Below are 24,378 nucleotides of genomic sequence, written 5' to 3'. Positions count from 1 at the left end.
TCAACCCAGCTACCTGCATTTTCAGGCTGCACAAGCAGCAGAGAATATCATCATCATCATCAAGGAGCCCAGGGTGTCACACAGAAACAAAACCATTTAACAAGAAAAAGAAAAGCATTCTAAAAAGAGTTTCAAAAATTAAAAACACAACTATTAAAAACATTCTAAAAGTGTAAAATATTCAAAATCTTAAAATCACATTTAAAAAGCTTCAACAGCAGCTTACAAGCACTCTTTCACCCGTGATCTTCAAGTTGCCAGGAACAGTCCCCTTCAGCCATCAAATGCCAAATTCCTCTTGAAAGTCACTAGTGATGGAGGCAGATGCAGCTCCCTGGGTAGACTGTAGTATCTTTAAAGCACACTTAACGTGCACAGCTTTCTCCAAAGAATCCTGGGAACTGTAGTTTGTTAAGGGTGCTGGGGATTGTAGCTCAGGGGGAAGTTAACTGCAGTTCTCAGGATTCTTTGGGGGAAGCCACGAGCTTTAAATTTACTGTGTGTAAGCAGCCGTAAACACTCAATGGTGACATGGTCCATTGCACGATACTTAAGAACACAAGAGCCCTGGAGCTGGATCAGGACAAAAGGGGCCCATCTGGCCAACATCCTGTTCTCACAGTGGCCAACCAGATGCCCATGATGGGAAGCTCACAAGCAGGACCCGAGCGCAACACCAACTCTCCCCCTTGGTGATCCCCTCTTAGCCAACAAAGCACGCCTAGACTAGCATACCCAGACTACACTCGCAGCACACTTGCACTCACGCGACATCAGGCTGACGTTCCTTATGATCCTGGTCTTTGCCTTCTGTCTGTTTTCCCTGATCAAGCTGTGAATCTTCGCCCAAAGGACTTAAATCACTTTCATGTTGGTTGCCGCAAGGCTTGTTATATCTCAGAATGTGAAGGAAGCACTATGTTTGAACCTGAATTCCTATAAAGACAAGTTTCAGGGGGAATTTGATGCACCAGAGAGGCAAAACTGAACCAGAAGCTTTGTCTGCAGTATGGGGGTCATTTATCTCTCATATGGAGAGTGAACCTTCTAAATCCCATCTCCCAAAACGCTGTGCTTTTGTTTGGGATTGTTCATAATGCACTTTTTGTATATTTTCCCATGTTTTAAATAAGCATGTTATACTTGAGATCTCCTTTGACTTGATAGGTGAATAGTCTGATATTTATGGGCTTGGTTGGCTGCCTTCATTTAGATTTATATATTTTGTTTTATTTTCTGTATTTTCATTGCATTACAATAAATTATATTTTTTAATGACATCAGATATAAAGGAACAGCTCGACCAAAAGCAGGCTTTGCAGGCACCACTGATGAGCAGGGCTCAGCTTTACAGGTAGTGAATATCTTGACAGGACTTGCAAAGGCACAGGTTTCAGCACGCTGGACAGCTCCTGGAATGCTTGGACTAAAACGCAGAGCAGATTCCACTGCCCCACTGATTTGGAAACACCAGCCACCAGCCCCATCTCCACATATGATCTAAATATATGACGTCATCACCCCTTTGACCACCCCCACCGCCGCAAAAAATGCACAGCCGAAGCCTTGTTTTGCTTTTGAAGCATTTTTATTCCTTATATTCAAATATTGCAGCTTCACATTTTGTCCTAGTTTAGTCCCACAGCCATTTCACAGGATAAAGACAGCAAGCTCTCCTCTCCCCAGGCAAAGCTGTATCCATACAGGTTTATTTTTGTGGGGGGGGGGGCTGTCCAGTTTCCATGTTTAAAAAGGGAGAACATTAACAAGAAACAAGCCATGTTCACGGGGAGAAAGGCTTTTAAAAGAACAGAATCAGGCTGTAGTTTTAAAGCAGAGATGGGGGAAACGTGAAGTCACTCCAATGACCTCCAGAGGTCCAATCCCTGGTTTAAATTTTAGTAGAGATGAGGGACCTGCTGCCCTCCAGCTGTTGGACTGGAACTCCCAGCAATCAGCATGGCCAATGATCAGGGATGATGGACGCTGTAGCCCTCCATCCTGGGGAGGGCACCAGATTCCCTGTCCCTGAACCAGGAGGCAAGACTTTTGTAAATGAAATAAAAAACCCTTGCTAAAAACATTCAAATTCCAGGGGGCTGGAATTGGCCTCCTGGGACAAAATGATTAGTCTTTAAGCTGCCACAAGAGTTCGCAGACAAGAGAAGTGAAGTCATTTTAGACAGCCTAACCCTTCCGGAATTGGAAATGGTCTCTGCAGAGAAATAGGTCAGAGATCTGAACAACTCTGACTCCTGGAGGCTCCATTCAGCTAAGTCCTACTCAGAGGAGACCCACTGAAATTAATGAACCTAAGTAATCAGTTTCTATTAACTTTAATGAGTCTACTCTGATCAGGTCCAGTACTGAATACCATCCAGTGGGTTGTATCCTATGAGTAGACATATTGAAACCAAGTGACATGACTTGAGTTCATGGGTCTACTTTTGAGGATGACTTCATGGGTGCAAGCAAAGACAGGGATGAGGAACCGATGGCCTTCTAGATCTTGCCAAACTGCAACTTCCAGAGGCCAGCAATCTGTGACACTGTAAAGAGAAATTAAGGCTACCGTGGAATACTTACAAAAAGATTAAGATGTGCACACATTTTTTAAAAATACTGGTCCCTCAGCAATCTCCAGAACAAAAATAAATCAGTGTCTCTCTTGACTTAAGTATTATGTAAATGCTCACTTTTTTGTAACTATTAAAAAAAAGAGTTTTACTTTGGCATATGAAAGAATTCTTGGTCCCTTGACAAGTTGTGTTGCAGCAGGAAGAGGCCTCTTTGTTAAGTAGAAGAGAAAAGACAGGTCTAACCCTGAAAGCCTTTTCAAGTTGCTAGACCTCATCAACCATCACCTCCAAGAAATACAAAACCTCTACCACCATCCCAAACACCATGTACACAGCCTGCAGCAATAGCGACCCTGGCAGAATCAAATCTTAAAAACATATGGACGATAGTTACACTCAGCTAGCCTTCCAAAAAAATAAATTAAAAATCCTACCCTGCCATCACCTTTCATGTGACAATGACAGCTAGGAACTGGCAAGTGTGCAGATCGCAAATGCTAGCCTCAACTAAACATCTGGTCAGCCAGGCGACAAGAGTTTTAATCTTTTGCAATGAAGGCACATGGATGAATTAAGCCACAGAACTCTTTCCAAGTGCTATAGATAAAAATTGATAATCGTTGATATTTACCTTGTACAAGTCCAACATACAGCTTTGGTGCAAAATCTGATACAGATTTCAGAACACTCAGCTCCCCCCCCCCAAGGTTCTAGTACTCATTACTTAGGAAAAAATAAAATAAGTATTGTTCACAAAACCAGTGGCATTTCAATGTCCTTGCAGTGCGCACTCCTTTGCATTCTCCATTTATATTCTGTTTACTAGTTTGTCACTTGCTTGTACACAGGGCCTCCATGATTGTCAATATCCCTCGCAAAGACAAAACGGCATTCATTCTGAGAATACTCCAATAAAGAGCATGCAAATAGTCATCAATATGCACAGTTCAGTTTCCAGCAAGACAACCATCAGATGTACTTTGTAGCAGCAATATTTCTTCAAAACAGGACAATTTGTAGGATTGTGTGGGCACCACAATTTCACATGAGCACAAAAGACTAGAATAGGAAGGTACAGGAAGATTGGCAAGTCAACTTCCAATTAAAAAAGCCCACCCGTCTGTGCAAGTTTGTAGACCCTATGGCTGTGGACAATGCATGCCGGGTTCTTTGAACCTGGGACCTGTGGTGTGCAAGCTAGCCACTCTACCACTGACCAACAGCCTCATAAGGGACGAGTGAGACCACTCCAGGTTGGGATGGACAGGAGCCTTGGTGCCCATACAGCTCCTTGTCCCTAGCCACAAGACCACCAAGTCAAAAGAATTGTATATACAGGCTATAGAATTTCAACCACCAAAGATATGTGGAAGATAACAAGTTTCCTGTAGCTAGAGAAGCTGGGGACATGGGCATTAGGAGATTTCCAGTGATCTAAGGTAGAGAGTGCATATGAGTGGTAACTCAGGTTGAGCATAGCTCCTTGTTGCTTCACATGTCTAGCAAAGCCAGAGTAAAATTATACAAAGAAAACCACACACATGTAATTTTCCCCAATTTGCTCAGGTTGCTGAACGAAGGGCTGTATTCAATAGACCCACTGAAATTAACAGACCTAACTTAGTAATGTTCATTAATTTCAATGGGCCATTTCCCACGTTAGCCCTACTCAGAGCAGACCCATTGAAGTGGATGAATATAACTAAGTTGGGTCCAATACATTCAATGGGCCTACTCCAACTTGGTTGGTTAAAATCCAATGGGTCTACTCTGAGTAGGACTAACATTAGATACAACCAAAAGAATCCCGTTTTCCATCAAGTGTTGTATCCAGCTAGGTTTCACTCAGAGTAAATCCCGCTGTAAATGAATGGAACTATGTTAGCCATGCCTATTCATTTTAATGGGTCTACTCTGTGGATTACAAGCCCAAATGTATTAACTCCCAGAAACTAGATGAGATTTTAGGGCGGGGAGAAGAGAATGGGCACATAGCCCTGGATCTGGCCCACAGCACCTTAAGGATCAACCTGACTCCCTTTCTTTAAAAAAAGAACTAAAGACCTTTATTCATCTTTGTATTAAAAGGGGGGGGGGACGATATGTAGAGAAGAGATTCTCTTTTTTAAAAGAAGAGTTGCAAATACATATATTGCAGTATCTGTGGCATCAAGAACAAGGAACTGTACCACGGTGATTGAAGAAAAGGGGAGACGGTGAAGAACCAAGGATGGAGGGGACAAGGGAAGACTGGTTTTCCCCTGTCCCATTTGGTTTTCCTCTGACCCCTCTGATTTTCCCAGGCTCACTGCTCCTCTTCCTGATAGTAGTAATATTCAGCCGAGTTCCCGTCATTATGGGCCGCGTTGGCTGCATCACCAGGGTTGCCTTGGGGGCAATACTTGGGGTCATAGATTTGGCGGCCCAACCCAAAAACCTGCCCACTTTGGTTGGCCCCATGGTTGTAGCCCATCTGGAGCGACATGGAACTGTCATCGCATTTGTCCGTCCCCAACTTGGAATCGTAGATGTGCCTCCGGGTGCCTGGAGCCGTCATGCCCACCTCAAGAGGGAAAGAGGAGGAAAACGAGTTCATATGTGGTCTGCAGTTATGGGGAGGGTGTGCTCTAACAAGATTTAAAAGGGGGGGTATACACACCCCTGCACATTAATGGCTGTGGAACAACCCTATCAAGAAAGAGTAGACCTTGCCTCCATGACTCATGCCTTTGTGACATCCAGACTAGACTACTGCAACAATTGGGTTGGCTTCAGTATAGAACTGTGGTTCCCAAACTGTGGTCCACGGACCACCAGTGGTCCACAGGCTTCATTCAGATGCTCTGCAGTGTGTCCGCATATTGACTTTTAATTGTTTAATTGATTCTTTAATTTCTTACGTTGTATTTTTGTTATGCCACCAAAGAAGAATTGGAAATAAAAAGTCAGCATCCAAAGAACCACCAAGAAAGGGGGGAGGGAATCCCAAAATGCTGCAAGAAAATTTATTTCTTGGGAAAGCTCAATGCGTTTTGGCCTCTGATATATTCAGCCTTCATCAGGGGCTACAAAGATGACAGCACACTACATTAATGCATAAAAATGGGCAGTTATAAGTCACACCACAGAACGCAGCATTGAAATATTTGTATTTCACACATCACTATCTAATCATTAGCAAACATTTTGTACTTACATAAAATTGTCTGTAGAGATCTCTAGTAGCAAAAAGGCTTACAATTTTTTAATGATAATTAAAAGAGGAAAACTGAACACACAGGCACAGCAAAGCCTGCAATTTCAGGTGTTCCTAATTTGCCAACATGAATATCTCAGGAACATCATAAATAAAAGATTTCAGGTTTTGGGTCTTAGAAAAGTTGAATAGGGAAAATAATAAAATTCTGCTATGGAAAGAGATGGCATACTAGAATTAAGAGCTCTGACTCCTAGTGAGTTTTGATTCCAACTTTTAATTCCTTCCACAATGGGAAACTGGAATTTCTTCCCCTTTTGTAGTTGTAGGAGTTGCCCCGGGAGGAAGGGCACGATATAAATAAACAAACAATTAAATAAAATTTCAGATGATACATATTGTTTTCCCGTTTAATTGCTTTTTGCCAGTTATAAGCTGCTTTTGTAAATGTTTAAATGTGAGGGGGGTGATCTGTGGCCCTCCAGATGTCACTGGGCCCCAACTCACACCATCCCTTTGGACCTATTGGCTGCCGTGAGTGGGGAGTGCAACAGTACCTGAAAAGCCGCAGGTTTCCCTATCCCTGATCTGAGAAGAGGCATGCCCCTTTCTCGGGAGAGGAGAATGCCTCTTCTGGATAGAGGCATTCCTCCATCTCTTGCTGCTTCTTAGATCAAGGGCGGGAGACCTGGTGCCTTCCAGATGTTGCTAGACTCCCAGCTCCCATCAGCTCTGAGCAGTGGCCACATACTGGTCTCTGGGGGGGCCACATGACCCCTACACCTGCCTTTAAGTAAAAGAGGTGCACCTCCAAAAAAGTAGCCCACCAGCTTCTCCACAAGGTCTAGTTTCTGGCCTCGGTTCTTACTTGGCTAGCACATTTGTTGGTGCCCATCTGCAGGCTGATGGTGGAGTGGTCCATTGGAGGCAGGATCTGGTTCTTGGGGTCGTAGAGGTGCCTCCTGGTGCCATAGGCCGTCATCCCCGACTGACTGGCGCACTTGTTGGTGCCCATCTGAAGGAAGATGTTGGATGAATGTTGGAAGATTCAGGGCAGACACAAAGGAAGTCCTTCACACAGTGCAGAGTTAAATTACGGAACTCACTCCCACAGGAGACAGTGATGGCCACTAGCTTGGATGGCTTCAAAAAATGATTAGAAAGATTTGTGGAGGAAAAGGCTATCAGTGGCCACCAGCCAGGATGGCTATGCCCTTCCTCCTCCTAAATTGGCACCATGTTTCTGAGAGCTTCCCTGCGTTGATTTCTCCCCGAGTTTTCCTGCACTGCTGAGTTAATTTCTCATTAAGTGCCAGCGGCCAAACTCTGGCATACCAAGTTGTTAGCAGACAGGCCTCTAAGATAAGAGAGGCAAGTTTCAAACTCAAGACTTGCAGCTTCAGCTGAGCCCCTACACCCCCAGCTGGGGCTTGCCTACCACCAATGGCAGAAAGAGATTTTGTCCCTCCCTGCCACCACACTCACCTGCAGACCAATGACGCAGTTCCCTGCCTTCAGCTTGGCATCGTCAAAGCACCTTTCCTGCTTCTCCGAATACTTCACCCCAATATCCACACCACTGTCGATCCCCTTTGTCTTGGCCTGAAGGAAGAATCAGCAGCTGAAAGCAGCCCTCATCTATTCCAGGTCACAAGATGCTTACAACCCTGGTAAATCTTGATTGCATCCCCACAAGACTGTAGTCCTCATGGGTGAAGAGAAACGCCTCCAGAGAAAGGGAGGGGCTTCCTATATGAGGACCCTCCAGCAGTTCCCCCAATATTGTGTGTGTGTGCTGCCTTGGAATCCTTCAGTAAGAAGGGTGGGATATAAAATTACAAAAATATTTGCATATGGCAATTTCATAAACAGACTACCAAACCTTTTTGCAACAATTGTAATACAAGAAAAACTAAAACAGATCACCAGCTGGCTATTCCAAGGATCCAAGGATTTCATTTACACTTTCAATAACTCTCGTCCTAAAATCTCAAATTTTTGGCAAGCCTAGAGTTTATATAACATATCTGCTAATTTATTTTTGCACCTCCAGCATGGATCTTCTTGTGGATTCTGAATCTTCATTAAATCACTTTGTGTGCGATGCCATCTATATATGATTTTATAAACCTTTTCTTTTATTGTTACTGGAATAAATAGTAGCTCTTTAGCTACTATTCCACATTTACTGACTTGGACAACATTATTCAGGGTTTCAATAAACCTGGAGCCACCAGATTTTTTTTTTAAAAAAAAGATATTTACAGAATTGATGCAACACGACACATACTGAAATGTCACAGCCTGGATGGCCTTTCCCTAGAAACCGCTGTCTTGGGATAGCCGGGGAACAGCCTAGTTTCAGATACTAGCCTCCAGAGAGGTGAGCCCTGCTGTTGGAAGAAGCAGAGCCTCATTGGTGGTTGTACCACCAAGTCTTCAGAGTAGAAGGGATTGGTCAAGGCTCCTTCCTGCCGGCTTTCTGACATGCCCCTTTTAAGGAAGCCTTTGGCAACTAGGCAGGCCAGGAGTTCTTTTTTTTTCTTCCTGCTACTGCTTTGTAATCTTTTAAGCGGGCAGGCACATTTAATATATCTATATCTATATCTATATCTATCTATATATCTATATATATATCTATCTATATCTATATCTATATCTATCTATATCTATCTCTATCTCTATCTATCTCTATCTCTATCTCTATCTCTATCTCTATCTCTATCTCTATCTCTATCTCTATCTCTATCTCTATCTCTATCTCTATCTCTATCTCTATCTCTATCTATCTATCTATCTATATTTAAAATTATTTTGACACAGGGCCAATGCAGAGAGACTAGCGCAGCCTCACGCAGCCTGGCATCCTGCAGATATTTTGGACTTTCAATGCCAACCAGCCCCCAGACCAGCCATGACGACAGCTTAAGGCGGACCAGGTTGAGGAAGGCTGTCCTAGCAGCTTGCCCAAAGCGACAAGTCTCCTCAGCGAGCCCAGTGCTTACTCACCATGCCTGCCAGGGCCAACAGCGACACCTGGACCTGGGTCATGTTTCCACTCTCATACAGATCGTTGGCTTCAAAGACGTCGACAGGCTTCAGGCCGTAGCTAATCATGGCTTTGATGAAGTTAGAGAGATTCTCCAGCTGTGGAAGGACGGGACAGCAAAACTCAAACTTTGGCATGGAGGCCAACTTGCAAAGTTAAACCAGAGGTTTTGAAAGGCCAGAAAGAGAGAGAGAGATTGACTATGCTAACATAAAGAGCAGTGAAACAGCTGTCACCACAGGTCAATGTGGCTGGGCATCTGCCGAAGACCCACACCCCAGCAAAGGGCCCCTGTTGGCCACCCTTGAGCTATGGTTTCTCCTCTGTATGCGTTATACACATACATACCTGGTGCCAATTGAGTGCTGAGCGGTTAATTTTCTTTATCGAACCAGGCTGCAGTTTGTTCATTAGCCTGGGAAGGGGAAAACAAGGTTTCAGCACCAGTTCAGAACCACCTAAAATGCTGATTTGCTGGGCGTGACAAAGGAAAGAGAAACTCCAGGGTTGTTGCTAGGTCCTCCAAAACAACCACCAACAACTCTGGGCACGACACAAATTTCCAAAGAGCTAATTTATATGTAAATTTAGTCTGACTAGTGCAAAAGGCTTTGTGCTTGAACCATCCCCTAATTCAGAGTTGCAGGAACCTTTTTCAGGCCAAGGGCCACATTCCCATCTGGGCAACCTTCCTGAGGCCACATGCCAGCAGTGGGTGGGGCCAGAGGCAAAAAGTGGGTGGAGCATCAAATGCAAATTTTGCCTCTGTACACACACTCGCACACCCGTCTCTCCTGTCAAGCCAGAGGCCGGATCAGAGTTCAAGGACACATCTTTCCAGCCAGGCAAAAGCACTCAGTGAGGGGTGTGGCCTGTAGAAGGGTCTCAAGGGCCGCATGAAGAGGGCTGGAGGGCCTATTTGTTACACCAAAAAGGCTCTTTACATCTGGGGGAAACTCCAAAACACACCAGATGGGAAACCAAGATATAAGACAACACCTTTATTGATTACCAATATCTTTTGCAAAAGAGAGACGAAGTATTCAGCTCGTGCCGGAAAACCAGTCTAAGGCATGGTTACAAAGTGCCAGTGATATATGCTTTTGAGTTCTCCTCACACAGCCCCTCCCGTCTCGTCAGTAACTTTGCAAACTTTCCCACTGTCTTGCATTGAGCTAACGCTCTCTGGCCTTGATCGCTCCATGCTGTTCCTTACCTCCCCCTTTCCTAACAAGACACATTCCAGTGAGCCATTATCTACTTGCATTGTATCTTGTTACATGTGGTGAACAAGCTTAGCCGAACATTCGGCCTTCACAGGCACCTTAAGAATTGTGTTTTTCTCTCTAAGTCTATGTTATATCAGGTTAACACATTCTATGCTGTGTCAAATTAACACTACATGCACTAGAATTCCCAAACTAGGCCTGATTGCATTACATATTTGGCCCTTGGGCCCAAGGTTCCCCACCCCTGCCCTAAAGCCTGCACTCCTCTTAAGATCTGTTCCACATTCAGTCACCAGTGATGTGATATGCAGGACCAGACCAAACGTCTATCTGTTCCAACTCTAGCCAAGCTGGTGTCCCCCAGATGATGTTAGACGACAACTCCCATCAGCCCCAGCAACCAGCATGGCCAATGGTCAGGGCTGATGGAAGCTGTGAAGTTTAGTAACACCTGGAGCGGACCAGGCTGGCAAAGGCTAATCTATCCCATCATCCCAGGCAGCAGCTCCCAAGGAGGGCAGGGAGACAGCAGCCTCCCACATCCAAGCCAACATAGAGGTAGACTTCCATGTAACATGGAGGTTCCATTACAGCCATCATCGACTGCCCACCTGTCAAATTTGGCCCAGCGGGAGATAATGATCTGGCCTCCCGGCCAGGAAACATCCCCCCCCCACTCTAGCCTTGTGAACAGACCTCACCCTGTTCCAATAAGCAATAGTATTTATTTATTTATGTATTTCCTGCCCTTCCTCCAACAGGAACCCAGGGTGGCAAACATAAGAAAGCACTTTAAAGAAAAAAAGAAAACCATTCTAAAAACACAGTTAAAGAGTCCAAAAACTTCGAAATTCCCACTCCAAAGCTATTATGATGGTTTATATTCCCCACTTCCCCGACAAGCATATGACGCTATTGTCCTATGATCAGAGCCACCACTGTCCCAACAAGCCACACGCTTTCCAGAAGCGCTGGCAGGGGAACAACAGGCACACGAGCACGAAGACACAAGCCCCCCTCGGCCGGCCAACTCACTCGCAAAGGACGACGCCATCTTTCAGCCCCTTCTGGAAATCGGGGCCAATCTCTCTCCCAGTGATGCTTTCTATCCATACCTGCAGCTGTCCCTCCTTCTGGGGGTCGTACTTCTGGGCAAGCTGGAGGGGGAAGAGGAGGAAAAAGGGTTCAGACTGGAGAGAGTCTTGCTCCGGTTTCTCATCCGATTCTTGGCTTTCTCTGTTAACTACAGGGAAGGGGAGAATGAAATCAAGAGGGGCAGCATAAACATGTTTTTAAACAAAGGAAGTGCTTTGGAGGCCATGGAACAGCGAAGCAAAATATTTAAGAATCAACGGACAGAGAAGCCCTAGTAGACCCCCTTGGCCTCTACTTGAGGGCTAAATAAGTCAATTCCTGAGCAGGTTGCCAGAATGTGGCTATTTAATTTATTTATTATATATCCTGCCTTTCCTCCCGGCAGGAGCCCAGAAAACTTTAAAACATCGTAGAAACAAACCTTACAACACATTGAAACAAAATATCCTTAAAAACATTTATTTTAAAAAGCTTTCAAAACATCATCTAAGTTTAAAAACATTTTTAAAAAGAAGGTTTAAGAACATATTAAAAAACAATTCCAACACAGAGGCAGACTGGGATAGGTCTCAACTTAAAAGGCTTGCTGAAAGACCTATTTTGACCAGGCTGTCTCTGGCTGGCTCTTGACACCATTTACTGTGCCCTGTATTTTAGCTGTACTTTTATTAGCAGAATTAATATCTTTACTTTTTTTCTAATTCTCATGTAGTCTATTTTTGGATTTTGCATTTTGGTATTTGTGGTCAGTTGACTTGTAAACAAAACAAAACCATCTAAGAAACAATTACATATTCTGAGTCTTGCATCATCAACAGAGTTTCCTGCCCCCTATCTTGCCAGTTACAAAAAAAGGGGGGGAAGGAATGAACATCTCCCATAATAACCTGGAAGAACAGGACAAGCCTGACATTACAGCCGGCTGGTTGAGTCTCAACTTTCTGCTGACTCTGTCACACATAACAAGGGGTGTGTCCATGCCCCGTTGGCACATAACCCACACACTTCTATGTTAACTCTGATTCCTTCTCAGCCTCTATAAACTCTGAACTCCAAACCTTCAAGTGCGTGTTTGCATGCAAGTAAAATAAGATTAGCCTTTTGGAACAAAAATATAGGTCCAATAGGACAGTGCAGTTCCTAGCTCAGAACCCCAGCACAAGACAGCATCTTCATATACCTCTGCATTTCTACTCGAGTTTCTCCCAAATGAATAATCCACGTATGCCAGCTTTTAGGCTGCCTTCCCTATGAGGCTGCAGCATTTGGGGCTTTTTAATTTGGAGAAAAGGTGAGCCAGAGGCAGCGTGATAAAAATTCATCAAATTATGCATGGGATGGAGAAAGTGGGCAGAGCGAGAACTCGTGGACATCCACTAGGACTTGTGGACATCCGCTGAAACCGAATGTTGGAAGGTTCAGGACAGACTAAAGAAAGTACTTCACACAGCAGAGTTAAACTCTGGAATTCACTCCCACAAGAGGCAGTGGTGGCCACCAACTTGTATGGTTCAAAAAGAGGATTAGACAAATTCATGGAGGACAACGCTATCATGGGTGCTAGCCACAGTGACTATGCTCTGCTTCCACGGTCGGAGGCAGCGTGCTTCGGGATGCCAGTTGCTGCAGGAGGGGAGAGATGCTCTTGCGCTCAAGTCCTGCTTGTGGGCTTCCCATAATGGGCACCTGGTTGGCCGCTGTGAGGACAGGAGGCTGGACTAGGTGGGCCCCCTTTGCTCTCATCCAGCAGGCTCTTCTTACGTTCTTGTTTTGTGGAAGAGATTCAAGCACATACTGGGAAACTGAAGTTTCCGCAATTAAAGTGGATTAAAGCGCTCTCTCATGCTAGCGCCACTCCAGGTGAACTATTTATTGAGCATTCATCCCGATTTGTTCACACAAAGCATATGCAAAGGTTAAGGTACATCAAGCCTTTATTGAGCCTTCCTTCCAATTTATTTGTGGTGATATTATAAAACAACGAGGATTAATCCTGCATCATCTGATTTGCTGGCGGGGTATTTCTACACCTCCCTGTTAATGATTCAAATATCCCACACGTTTCCCCATCCATTTCCTAACCACAAAAAGTCTGTGGTGGTTTTTTTAAAACAAAACAAACCCAGGATTTATTGTATTAGCATGACAGAGCCCTCGAGTCCAATTTAATTGCACAAACCTAAATTTCCAGATACGTGCTTGAATCCCTCCTGTGATAGTCTGGCGGCATCCACAGCAAAACAAACAGTTTGCAGTTAGGAAAGTTACAAGGGAAAGGTGTACAATATAAAGATGATTAATGGGAAGAGATATCAATATGCTGCAAGCAAATCAGGATGAACGCTCAATAAAAGGTCATCTACAGGAGTGCTTGCAGGGAGAGGACTCAACGTCCAGCATTTTCCAACCTACCTCTGTGCACTTTTAACTGATTACAACAGACAGACAGACAGACATGAAAAAACGCCGGTTTAAGCCATGCAGTTAGCTGGTCGACCAAGCAGGGAAACATTTTTATGCAAGGTCACATTAATTAATGCACAGAACTACATAAGCCAGTAAAAGATTAAGTACGGAGATATAATTATATCCATCACTGAGGTGCCAGATTCATCCAGGCCAGTGATTCTGATCACTGCAGAGGGGTTGTGGCTCACTGGAAGAGGATCTATTTTCTATGCAGAAGGTCCCTGGCTCAGTCCTTGCTATCTCCCGGTAGAGCCGGAAATGTCCCTTGCCTGAAACCCTGCACAGCCACTGCCAGACTGTGTTCCTACATTGGGGGGGGGGGTAGAGAGAGAAGACTTTTTTCCCTACAGAAGGGATGAGGGAATATCCCCCCCTCCAGTGGCCCTGGCCATCTTCACCAAAATCAGAGTCTCCACAAGGTGACAAAGGGTGTCCTTTGAACTTGGGGCATCCCCAAAAGTTTCACTATTTATTTATTTAGCCATGAAAAGGAAAGTGTGGTCATCAAAAAGCTTGCCAGCTTGGAAAGCAAAGCCAGCCCTCGGCTGTGCCAGGGACTTCCTCGAAGGGCCTTTGGCAAGTCTCCCAAGCGCTCTCTGCTGCAGCAGCCCTTAACGCCAGTTCTCAGGGAACACCCTAGGGGCAATGATGCCACCAAACACGTGAAGCTTTTTTATCTTCTCCCCTACAAATTGGGCAGACTTACAATGAAAGGGCATCTGGCCGGCCCATCATAAACACACAGCACCTTTTGAAAGGCCTTCTGCCGACTGGCAAGGCGACTTTCCATTTACAGCCCTGAAGGCCCCAAGTACTATGCGCAAGGCCAATCTGCGCATGCCCCTTCATGTGGCACTGACTGCAGAGCAACCCCCAAGTGATGCCTCTCCTTCCTGAAAGTCTTGGGAGGCCAGCTCCGGCCCGGGGCTCACCATCCCAGCCAGAGGGGAAAGCAATCACGCCTAGGGCAGTCTGCATACAACGCATGTGCTCCACCCATGGATATCTTGCTCTGTCTCCTTAAGATAAAGATTTTAGTCCTCATGGGCTTGAATAAAGAAATTTTAAATAGGAACCTAGGGAGTTGCCTTATAGAGAGTCAGATCATTGGTCCATCTGGATCAATGTTGTCTGCACTGACTGGCAGCGTCTCTCAAGGGTTTCAGGCAGGAGTTCTGCACATCCCTACCAGGAGATGCCATTATTAACATCGGCACCTTCTGCATGCAAGGAAGAAGCTCTACCGGTGAGCTACAGCCTTCCCCAAGTGTGACATGTGGAAGCCCATGAGTAAAACTCAGAAGGAAACAGTTTCCGTCTTGTGCGACATTAAAGCCTTACAGGGATGCTGTTTGTTCCCTTCACATCAGTGATGAGGAACATCTATAGCTGTCCAGATGTTGGTAGACTTTCAGTTACCATCTGGACCAGCCAGCACAGCCGCTGGCAGGGATGATGGCAGTTGGGGGTCCAGCAGCATCCAGAGGTCCAACAGCACAACTTTGCTGCTGATCACCAACTCACGGAGGATAAGACTATCAACGCCCACTAGCTGGGATGAGGCCATGCTCTGCTTCCATATTCAGAGACAGCATGCGGCCAAATACCAGCTGCTGGAACCCACAGGAGGGGAGAGGCGCTGTTGCTCTCAGGTCCTGCTTGTGGGCTTCTTCCCATAGTGGGCAGCTGGTTGGCCACTGGGAGAACTGGATGCCAGAATATGATGGACCACTAGCCAGGCTTGTCTTAGGTGCAGTGGAGAAGTTCGTGGAGCAAGTGAGGTTTGGTGTTTAAGCACCATGGATAGCTTCTAGTGCACAAGTGGCTCCAGTACCGGAATAGATGGGCCACTGGCCTGGTCCTACAGCCAGGCTCTTCTTAGGAGCCCCCTGCCCAGATATTGCTCACTCCATCTAGGCCAGGAGCAGAGAAACTTTTCTCAGCCCAAGGGCCACTTTCTCTCATAGCCTGCTGAGGGCCACCAGACAGCACTCAAGGGGGCCCAGGGAAGGGCTGGTGAGGGGCATGGTTTGAGGAGAGGGCTGTGGCCTAGGGAGAGTTCTGAGGGCCAGACAGAGAGGCCTCAAGGATGTGTCAAGAGGCAGGGAGTACACAGCTGAACTCCTTGGAGGAAAGGACATAGATGCCAAAATTCTGGGAGAACCCTTTGAGTGAAAGCGGCTTTAGAAGGGAGATGTGCTAAAGGCCCAGCTTCAACAGCCGCAATGTTGAGGCCACATGCACTTCTGCCAGAAACACCTGTGTGCTCTGGGGCGGGGGGCAGCACAGAAAAGGCCCTGCCACCTATGCCCACCAGCCGGATCGACCTGGCAGGCAGGCATACGTCCAAAGCAGATCTTGAGGCCCAGCCAGGCTTGCATCACCACAGGCCAGCTGCATGGGGGGGGGGGGCTTTGTCAGCTCAAGGGCCACACTCCCTTCTGGCAACCTTCCAGGGGACACATGCAAGCGATGGGTGGGGCAAGATGTTGATGTGGGCAAAGCAACAAACACACACACACAGCCCTCTCCATCCTAGCTGGCAAGTGACTATCAGGGTTCAAGGGCACACTCCAGGCAGGCCAAAACCACTCAGAGGGTGCAGAGCAGGACCAGTGAGGGGTGTGGCCTGGAGAGGCTCTCAAGGACCAGACAGAGGCTGGGAGGGCCACGTGCGGCACCCAGAACTAATGCAGTCCTTTGGGTATCGCAGGCCCACATTGTCTTCTTATGACCTGTGTGTGGGGCGCCTACCCTTTAGAACTCCCTCGCAGCACAAACCGGACATGGCCTGTCCCCATTATCCGCCCCCTTTGAAGGCCCCCCTCTCCCATCAAGACTTTATCAGCATTGGGCTACAAAATGTATTATATCTATGTTTTTATGGCCAACATTTATTATCATTTTTGCTAAAAAATTGCTTTGTGATTTCTCCTGGGGAGTGATTCAGAAATGAAATAAATAAGGACCCCCAAGAGGCAAAGGTCAGCATGAATCAGCTGCCAGCTATGGAGTCCCAAGTTCAAATCTCACCATTCCCACAAACTCACTTCAACTAGGAGGCATCAGAGACAAGCAATCAGCCCTCCCCATTTCCATTTAATACCTTTGCACTGCAGGATCAACATTTCACAAGGAAGTGGAACAAGATACCCTTCGAAGTGGACAAGGCATAGAACCAGATTTACTCACACACAGAGCAACAGCTTGGGAAAAGTTCAGGCATAAGGGGGGGTCCTCCTTCTCATATATCAACTCTTGCCCTTCAGGGGCATTCAGAAGGCGCTTTTGCAACAGGCAACACCCTCAAAAGCCCACTCCACATTCAGAGAGCTGCTAAAATCCCACTTAAAAGCGGTCATAAATCAGCACTCAGCCAAAAAAGGTCCCTGGGACAGACTACGCAAATCACTAACAGCCTTAAAAATGCCACGGCACTCCTTGAATTTTCCCACTGCAACTGGTGATTAGAACAGCCACTTGAATCTGAGTTTGCTTTGCTTCTCCTCCCTTCACGTCCATTTTCCTTTTTTGTCATGTCATTTGTAAGACTCTTTGCACAGGGGTGTAGTCCGTTCCAGGAACCTTTCTTGGACAGAAGAGAAGGGGTTTGATTTATTTTTATTTTTAAATAAAGTTATAAAGCATTTCTTTATGCCAGAGTTCTCAAGATGCTGTTGCTTCTTTTAAAAAAAACTGGACAATTTTAAGATTTGTGCTCAGAATGCAGGAATTACATTAGGGCACCAGAATAAAAGGGAGGTGAAGAGCACCCCCACACACACACACACACACGCGCATGAGATGGGAATCCCATCCAGTCTTTTCCCAAGTCACAGCTTAAGCAGATGGCTTTGAGGAGACTCAAGAACAGGACAGCAAGGAAGACGTTCCCAGGAGTGGCACATTCTGGGATGCAGCCAGGATGCACAAGGCTGAAACCACTGGGCGGGTGCAATGGGTGGAAGAAACTGGGAAAGGGAGTGTGCCTCTAAGCTTCTTAAGAGACCAGCTGTAAAAAAAGTTCAGAGGCTTCAGGGAGAAAGGCCTGCGCATCAAGCCAGAGGTTTGCACCTCTTCAGCGAATCACATCCAGACCATATATTTAAAGCATTCTTACAATCACTTTAACAGTCATGGCTTCCCTCCAAAAATCCTGCCAGCAGTAGTCTGTTACAGATGTTGATCTCACAAAGCTAGCTAATAATAATATTAATAATAATAACAATAATAATAATAATGTTATTCCACCCAAAGGAGTTCAGGGCAGCAACACAACAAAACAACTTAACAGCAACAGAAAAGCATTCTGAAAACAGTTTAAGAACATGCTAAAACACTGTTACAGTTTAAAGACTTTCTTCGATCCAGTGATCTCCAGGGTGCCAGGAACACTCCCTTTCGCCATCCAACTCCTGGTAAACAGGAATGTTCTCACCTTCCTCCTGAAAGTCAACAGTGATGGGGACAACGGACTTCAACTCCCAGCACCCTTAAAAGCTACAGTCCCCAGGAGTCTCCACGACTGTTAAAGTGGTAGAAGAGGGCTTTAGATGCCCACTGACCCAAGGAAGAGCAACTTCTGGCCACCAACTTGGATGGCTTCAAAAGTGAATTAGCCTGGTGCTCCATGAATCTGTCTATCAATGGCTACTACCTATAACAACTGTGTACTTCTGCCTCTGGTGCTGGAGGCTTTATGGAGGTCTGCCTCCCAATACCAGTTGCTGGGATTCACAAGTGGGAGCGCTGCTGGTTTGCTCAGGCCTTGCCTGTGGGCTTCACTGGGGCATCTGGCTTGCCACTGTAAGGACAGGAGGCTGGATTACACAGCCCTTCAGCCTGATCAACGTGCAAGGCTCTTCCCATGTTCTTAACAAGACTAAATTTATTACAGCGAAAGTTGGTGGACCTCAGTCCGCTTCAGCAAATGCGTGAAACACAATCCTAGACTGGCAAACTATATTCACCTGGGGCGGTGGGGAGGGAGTTCACAGGGAAATGAGCCGGCCTGAACAGGGTCTTCTGTTCTGACCCATCTGGTTTATTTTAAAGAGAAAAGGATTGTTGTGGTTAAAAAGCAACTCATTTCCCCCCTCAAGGATTGCCAAGGTTTTATAAGCGCCCCACAAGAACACAACCTCTGACCTAGGATTCCCACTAGGAACTGCAATTATTCTCTAGTAAGGGGAAATTACCAAGTCATTGAAAGACTGGGCGGCAGGCGCTGGAAAGGTGCTGTAGGCAGACCACGCCAGCATAGGGGAACAGGGGGTAGATGCATTATACCCATCCCCTGTTCCGGGTCTGCCCAAAACCAGACGATAACTGGGGGACGCAAGGTTCCTACTGACCTTCGTCTGCTGTTGTGCAATGCCAGGTCTGTGGTACAAAAAACTTCACTCATCCACGACATGATCTTGGATGAGTGTGCAGACCTGGCATGTATTACGGAGACTTGGCTGGATGAGGCCTCTGCACCCATTCTTGAGGCCATGTGTCCGCCGGGTTTCCGCTGCGCACAGCAGCCGAGGGTGGGCAGTCGGGGAGGGGGTGTGGCAGTCATTTACCGGGAGTCCTTGGTTTTTGCCAGATCTCCTCTCCATAGGACCAAGTTTGTCAATTGCATGTACTGGAGGTTGGGCCCGAAGGGCAGTTTAGGGATCCTGCTGGTGTACCGCCCGCCCCGCTGCACAGCAGACTCCCTGGCCGAGGTGCTGGAGGTGGTCTCGGCTGTACGGGCGTTGTCTCCAGAGCTGGTAGTGCTGGGTGACTTTAACGTGCATGCCAGGACCACTCTCACTGGAGCCCCTCGGGATTTCCTGGAAACCATGGCTTCCTGGGAACTGCACCTCAGTAATACTGGGCCCACCCATGTAGCCGGTCATGCTCTCGACCTTGTGTTTGTCCTGGGAGAGGAGAAAAGTGCTCTGAAGTTGGGAGTGGTTCTTTCCACTCCTGTGTCATGGTCAGATCACCATCTGGTAAACATGGACTTCACGTTGCCACACCCTCTCCGCAGGGGTAAAGGACCTATTAGAATGGTCCGCCCCAGGCGCCTGATGGATCCTGATGGATTCCTGACTGCGCTAGGGGAACTGGAACCTGCTGAAGGTTGCCCGGTTGAAACCCTGGTGATGGAGTGGAATGGAAAGATCACTGGGGCGTTAGACCGGGTGGCTCCGAAACGTCCTCTCCCCCTGAATAGAACTCAGTTAGCACCGTGGTATACACCACGGCTGCGTACTCTGAGACAGGAGGTGAGACGACTAGAACGCCGGTGGCGGAAATCCCGCTCCGAAGGTGTCCGGACACAAGTTAGAGCAGCAGTAACTGCCTACCAAGTGGCAATAAGGACAGAAAAGAAGGCTTTCTTTACTGCCTCTATTGCATCAGCAGAGTGCTGTCCCAGGAGGTTGTTCCAAGTGGTCCGAAGCCTGGTCGGTCCAGTTGCTCAGGAACCCTTGGAACAGTCAAAAGCCTCCTGTGACACTTTGGCTAAGCACTTTGCTGATAAAATCGAACACATACGGAGCTCGATCCCGTGCGCCGTGGATACAGTGAATGAATCGGAGTTGACCGGTTGCATGCCGGTATGCTGGGATCATTTTCAGCCTCTCTCTTCTGAGGATGTGGACAAGGTGCTCTCGACTGTAAGGCCTACCACCTGTCTAACTGACCCTTGCCCATCGTGGCTCATCATGAGATGCAGAGAGAAGTTGGGAGAGGGGATCAAGGCGGTGGTAAACGCATCCTTGCAAGAGGGTGTGATGCCATCAGCCCTCAAGGAGGCAATTGTAAAGCCCATCTTAAAGAAGCCCTCCTTGGATCCCCAAGTTTTTAATAACTTTCGCCCAATTTCGAATCTACCATTCCTGGGCAAGATCATTGAGCGAGTGGTGGCTAATCAGTTGTCGACACACTTGGATGAAACGGATTATTTGGATCCATACCAATCGGGCTTCAGGACTGGTCACGGAACTGAAACAGCCTTGGTCGCTCTGGTAGATGATATGAGGAGGGCATTAGATAGGGGAGAATTTACCTTCCTTGTCCTCCTCGATCTCTCAGCGGCTTTTGATACTGTCGACCACAGTATCCTTTTATATCGCCTAGAGGGATTGGGAATAGGAGGCACTGTATTACGGTGGTTCCGCTCCTTTCTCTCTGATAGGTACCAACAGGTGGCATTGGGGGAGGAGGTTTCAGACCCTTGGCCTCTCAATTGTGGTGTGCCACAGGGTTCTATCCTCTCTCCCATGCTATTTAACATCTATATGAAGCCGCTGGGTTCCATCATCAGGAGATTTGGGCTGCAGTGTCACCAATATGCGGATGACACTCAGCTCTATCTCTCATTTAAATCTTCACCAGAGTTGGCTGTGGAGACCTTGTCCAAGTGCCTGGAGTCCGTGAGTGGATGGATGGGAAGGAATAGGCTGAAACTGAACCCCGACAAGACCAAGGTGCTGCTCGTGGGGGACAAGAGAAGGTTGGGAACCGTTGACCTGAAGTTCAATGGGGTGAGTTTACCCCTAAAGGACCAGGTCCGCAGCCTCGGGGTTGTACTTGATTCCAAGCTGTCCATGGAGGCTCAGATTTCGGCTGTGAGCCGGGCAGCTTGGTACCAGCTACACCTTATACGTAGGCTGCAACCCTACCTTCCTGTTCATCAGCTCCCACTGGTAGTACATGCCCTGGTCACCTCTCGATTAGATTACTGTAATGCGCTCTACGTGGGGTTACCCTTGAAAACGGTCCGGAAACTACAACTTATTCAAAATGCGGCGGCTCGATTACTCACAAACAGTCGTCGCCGGGACCACATCACGCCAGTGTTGTTCGATCTACACTGGCTTCCAGTTGTTTTCCGGGCCCAATTCAAGGTGTTGGTTTTAACCTTTAAATCCCTACACGGTCTCGGCCCAGTTTATCTAAAGGAGCGCCTACAACGCCACCAATCATGCTGCCTGACACGATCGGCCACACAAGGCCTTCTCTCAGTCCCGCCAACCAAAGCAGCTAGGTTGGCGGGCACTAGAGAGAAGGCCTTTTCAGTGGCGGCCCCCACCCTCTGGAACTCCCTCCCACAAGATCTTCGGCACATCTCTTCCCTGAATATGTTCCGCAAGGCCTTAAAGACCTGGCTTTTTCAGCAGGCTTTCGGGACTTCTGGGGAGGCTTAATATTCTTCTGTTTTAAATGCCTCCTATTATGTATTGTTTGCTCTTATAATTTATATATTTCACTGTATTTTTATATTGTATCCTGCCATATTTATTGTAGGTACGTCGCCTAGAGTGGCCACTGGCCAGATAGGCGACACATAAATTAAATTTATTTATTTATTTATTTAAAATTACTCTGCACATGCTCAGACACAGCACTTCAGCTGCTCATCACACCTTCAAGGGCAATGAAGTTTTGTTTTTTTAAAGAACAACGTTCCAAGCCAGAAGCCTGGATCCAACTAATACTATTATTTATTGAATTTTACAATATGCACACCAACTGTGCTTATTCACCCCCCTGGAATCTTCCTCTGGTAACTGTCTCCATTCTGTTTTGTTCTTTTGCCTTTTCCAAGGCTATCTTGACCCAAGATAGCAACGGGACCGTCCTAGGATTCACATTTTTTAAATTCATTTGTTGCTACATGGCTATCCCATGGAGCTTGAGCTGCTCTAACTTGGATTCCTGCATTGAGCAGGGGTTGGACTCAGTGGCCTCATAGGCCCCTTCCAACTCTGCTATTCTATGGCATGGTTCTCCCCTTTCCCATTTTATCCTCACAACAACCCTGTGAGGTGGGTTAGGCTGAGATATTCTCCACCGACCCAGTGAGCTTCATGGCTAAGTGGGAATTTGAACCCTAGCCAGAGGCAGCAAAAGGGAGGCAGGGCAAACAAATTCAAGAGGAAGAGAAGAGTGTAGAGCAAGTTGTAGAGTGTGTAGACCAAGTGTGTTTGTGTGTTACAGTAGCCGCCTAAACACAGGGGCCAACCATGCAATCCCCCACAAGCCTCCCTCAGTTCTTTCTCCCAGGTCAACAGGCAAAGGAGGCCATCAACAAAGAGGTTTAGAACCACGTATACAGCACAGTTCAGGACCCCAGCTCAAATGTACAAGGGACTAGCACCTTTAGCTACCTTTGGGAGAAGTCAGTGGCCTATTTATTACTATATTTACATCCCATCTCTCCTCCACCCAGGACCTCAAGGTGGCATACGCAGTTCTTCCACCACCCCCATTTCCTCCTCACTACAGCCCTGCAATGTAGGCTCTGCTGAGAGAGAGTGTGACTGGCCCAAGGTCACCCAGTGAGCTTCATGGCCATTTGAACCCAGCCTCCTCCCCAGATCCTCGTCCAACACTCTAACCACTGTACAGGCTGGCAGAGGGGGCGTGGTTTGGCGAAAATCAGGGGCAGGGCCTGGGGCAGCAGGACTCCCTCCTGCCTGCTTTTCGGACGCCCATTAAAAAGGGGCAGGGCTTTGAAACATGCCTTGCTTTTGTCAAAGTTCCTGCAACTTTGGATGTGGTAGCCTGCCTGGCTGTATTTTTATGGAAAGTGCAGTTTACAGATATTAAAAATCAATACATCTCCCGCTCGTTTTTCCTCTCCTCCAGAAGGGGAAATTCGCGCCGCTCGGCTCACCTGGCCAAGTCCGACCGGAGGAGCAGCGCCGCGTCTCCAAAGACGCCGCCGCCGTGCGCCCAGGGCGCATTTGGCGAAGGCGCGCCTGCCCTCCTTCCCTCGCCCACCAACTCACCCGGTTCCGGACTTCAGCGGACAAGCCGTAGCTGGGCCCCTTGTTGAACTGGTTGCTGCTCATCCTCGGCCGGGACAGGGCGGCGTCTGTCGGCTAGGCGAGGCAAGGCGCGCTCCACCGAGCTACCTACTTCCGAGCGCCACCACCGTCCTCCGCCCGCACTTTTGCGCCAGGCTAGCGCCGCCTCCCGCCCGCTCATTGGCCGGGAGTTGAAATAGCCTTATAAGGGCAGAAAGAGCCGAATTCCTGGAGGATGGGAGTTTCCTGTGTGTGGGTCTCCTCCAGAAAAAAGAGAGCCAACACAGCGAAGACCCCCCTCCCCCGCGGCTTGCTGGGCGACCCCCCGACAGAGCATCAAAGTCCCCCAAAGGTCCCAAGTCACACACCCCTCGTGCGGACGTCAAGGCTGCCTTGCCCTGACTGCTGTCCCCTCCCCTGCTTCCAGAGCTCCTCTTCCCTTGAAATAGTTTTAGGAAGAGACAGGCATTCAACAGGGGAGGCTTTCGCTCAACCTGCTTAGAAGATGGACCACCCAGATTGGATTTCTGCAGTTGTTCAAATCCTTCCCCGCAGCCCCCCCCCACACCTTATGATGGGCTCCTGGTGTTGTTTGCCCCATAAGTGTTCGTCCTGTGTCCTTGAAACCGCTTTGGGAACAGGTAGATATTCAGCCGGGAATGTTTTTGCTCAGGCTGCTTGGGATAAGTTGCATCCCACTCTATTTTGAGGTTGATGAATCCCCCCCCAACAAAGGTTATGATGAGGAATTATTATTATTCCCTGACAGGCCTTGAAATACGTTTGGGGATAGAGCAGTCATTTAAACGGGGAAGCCGTGTTCAGTGGCAAGGCTTGGGGGCTGGCTGCTTGACAAACCAGCACTCTGCACATGCTTAGAAATGTTCTTTGTTCCTCACAGCCCCCCATGCCTGTACCAGTTAAGCTTGCTAAGGTCAGCTTACCAGAGAAGAGGATATATTTTGCATTG

At 47.4% G+C, this 24,378-nt stretch overlaps 1 protein-coding gene across 1 annotated transcript; it reads right to left on the bottom strand.

Moving 5' to 3' along the window:
* Positions 1–1,566: 1,566 nt before the first annotated feature.
* On the bottom strand, positions 1,567–23,598 carry CNN2 (calponin 2). The gene is made up of 7 exons (XM_061601274.1): positions 23,391–23,598; positions 11,089–11,210; positions 9,173–9,239; positions 8,785–8,922; positions 7,261–7,377; positions 6,644–6,790; positions 1,567–5,142 (listed from the first exon to the last, which is right to left on the bottom strand). Exons 1-7 carry the CDS (start codon positions 23,451–23,453, stop codon positions 4,885–4,887), a joined length of 912 nt encoding a protein of 303 aa, XP_061457258.1. The 5' UTR covers positions 23,454–23,598; the 3' UTR covers positions 1,567–4,884.
* Between the last annotated feature and the right edge of the window lie 780 nt (positions 23,599–24,378).

The sequence above is a fragment of the Rhineura floridana genome, chromosome 18 (assembly GCF_030035675.1).
Source record: "Rhineura floridana isolate rRhiFlo1 chromosome 18, rRhiFlo1.hap2, whole genome shotgun sequence".
In the NCBI taxonomy this organism is placed as follows: domain Eukaryota; kingdom Metazoa; phylum Chordata; class Lepidosauria; order Squamata; family Rhineuridae; genus Rhineura; species Rhineura floridana.
The sequence above is the reverse complement of the archived record's forward strand: the minus strand, read 5'-3'. Positions and strand labels throughout refer to the sequence as shown.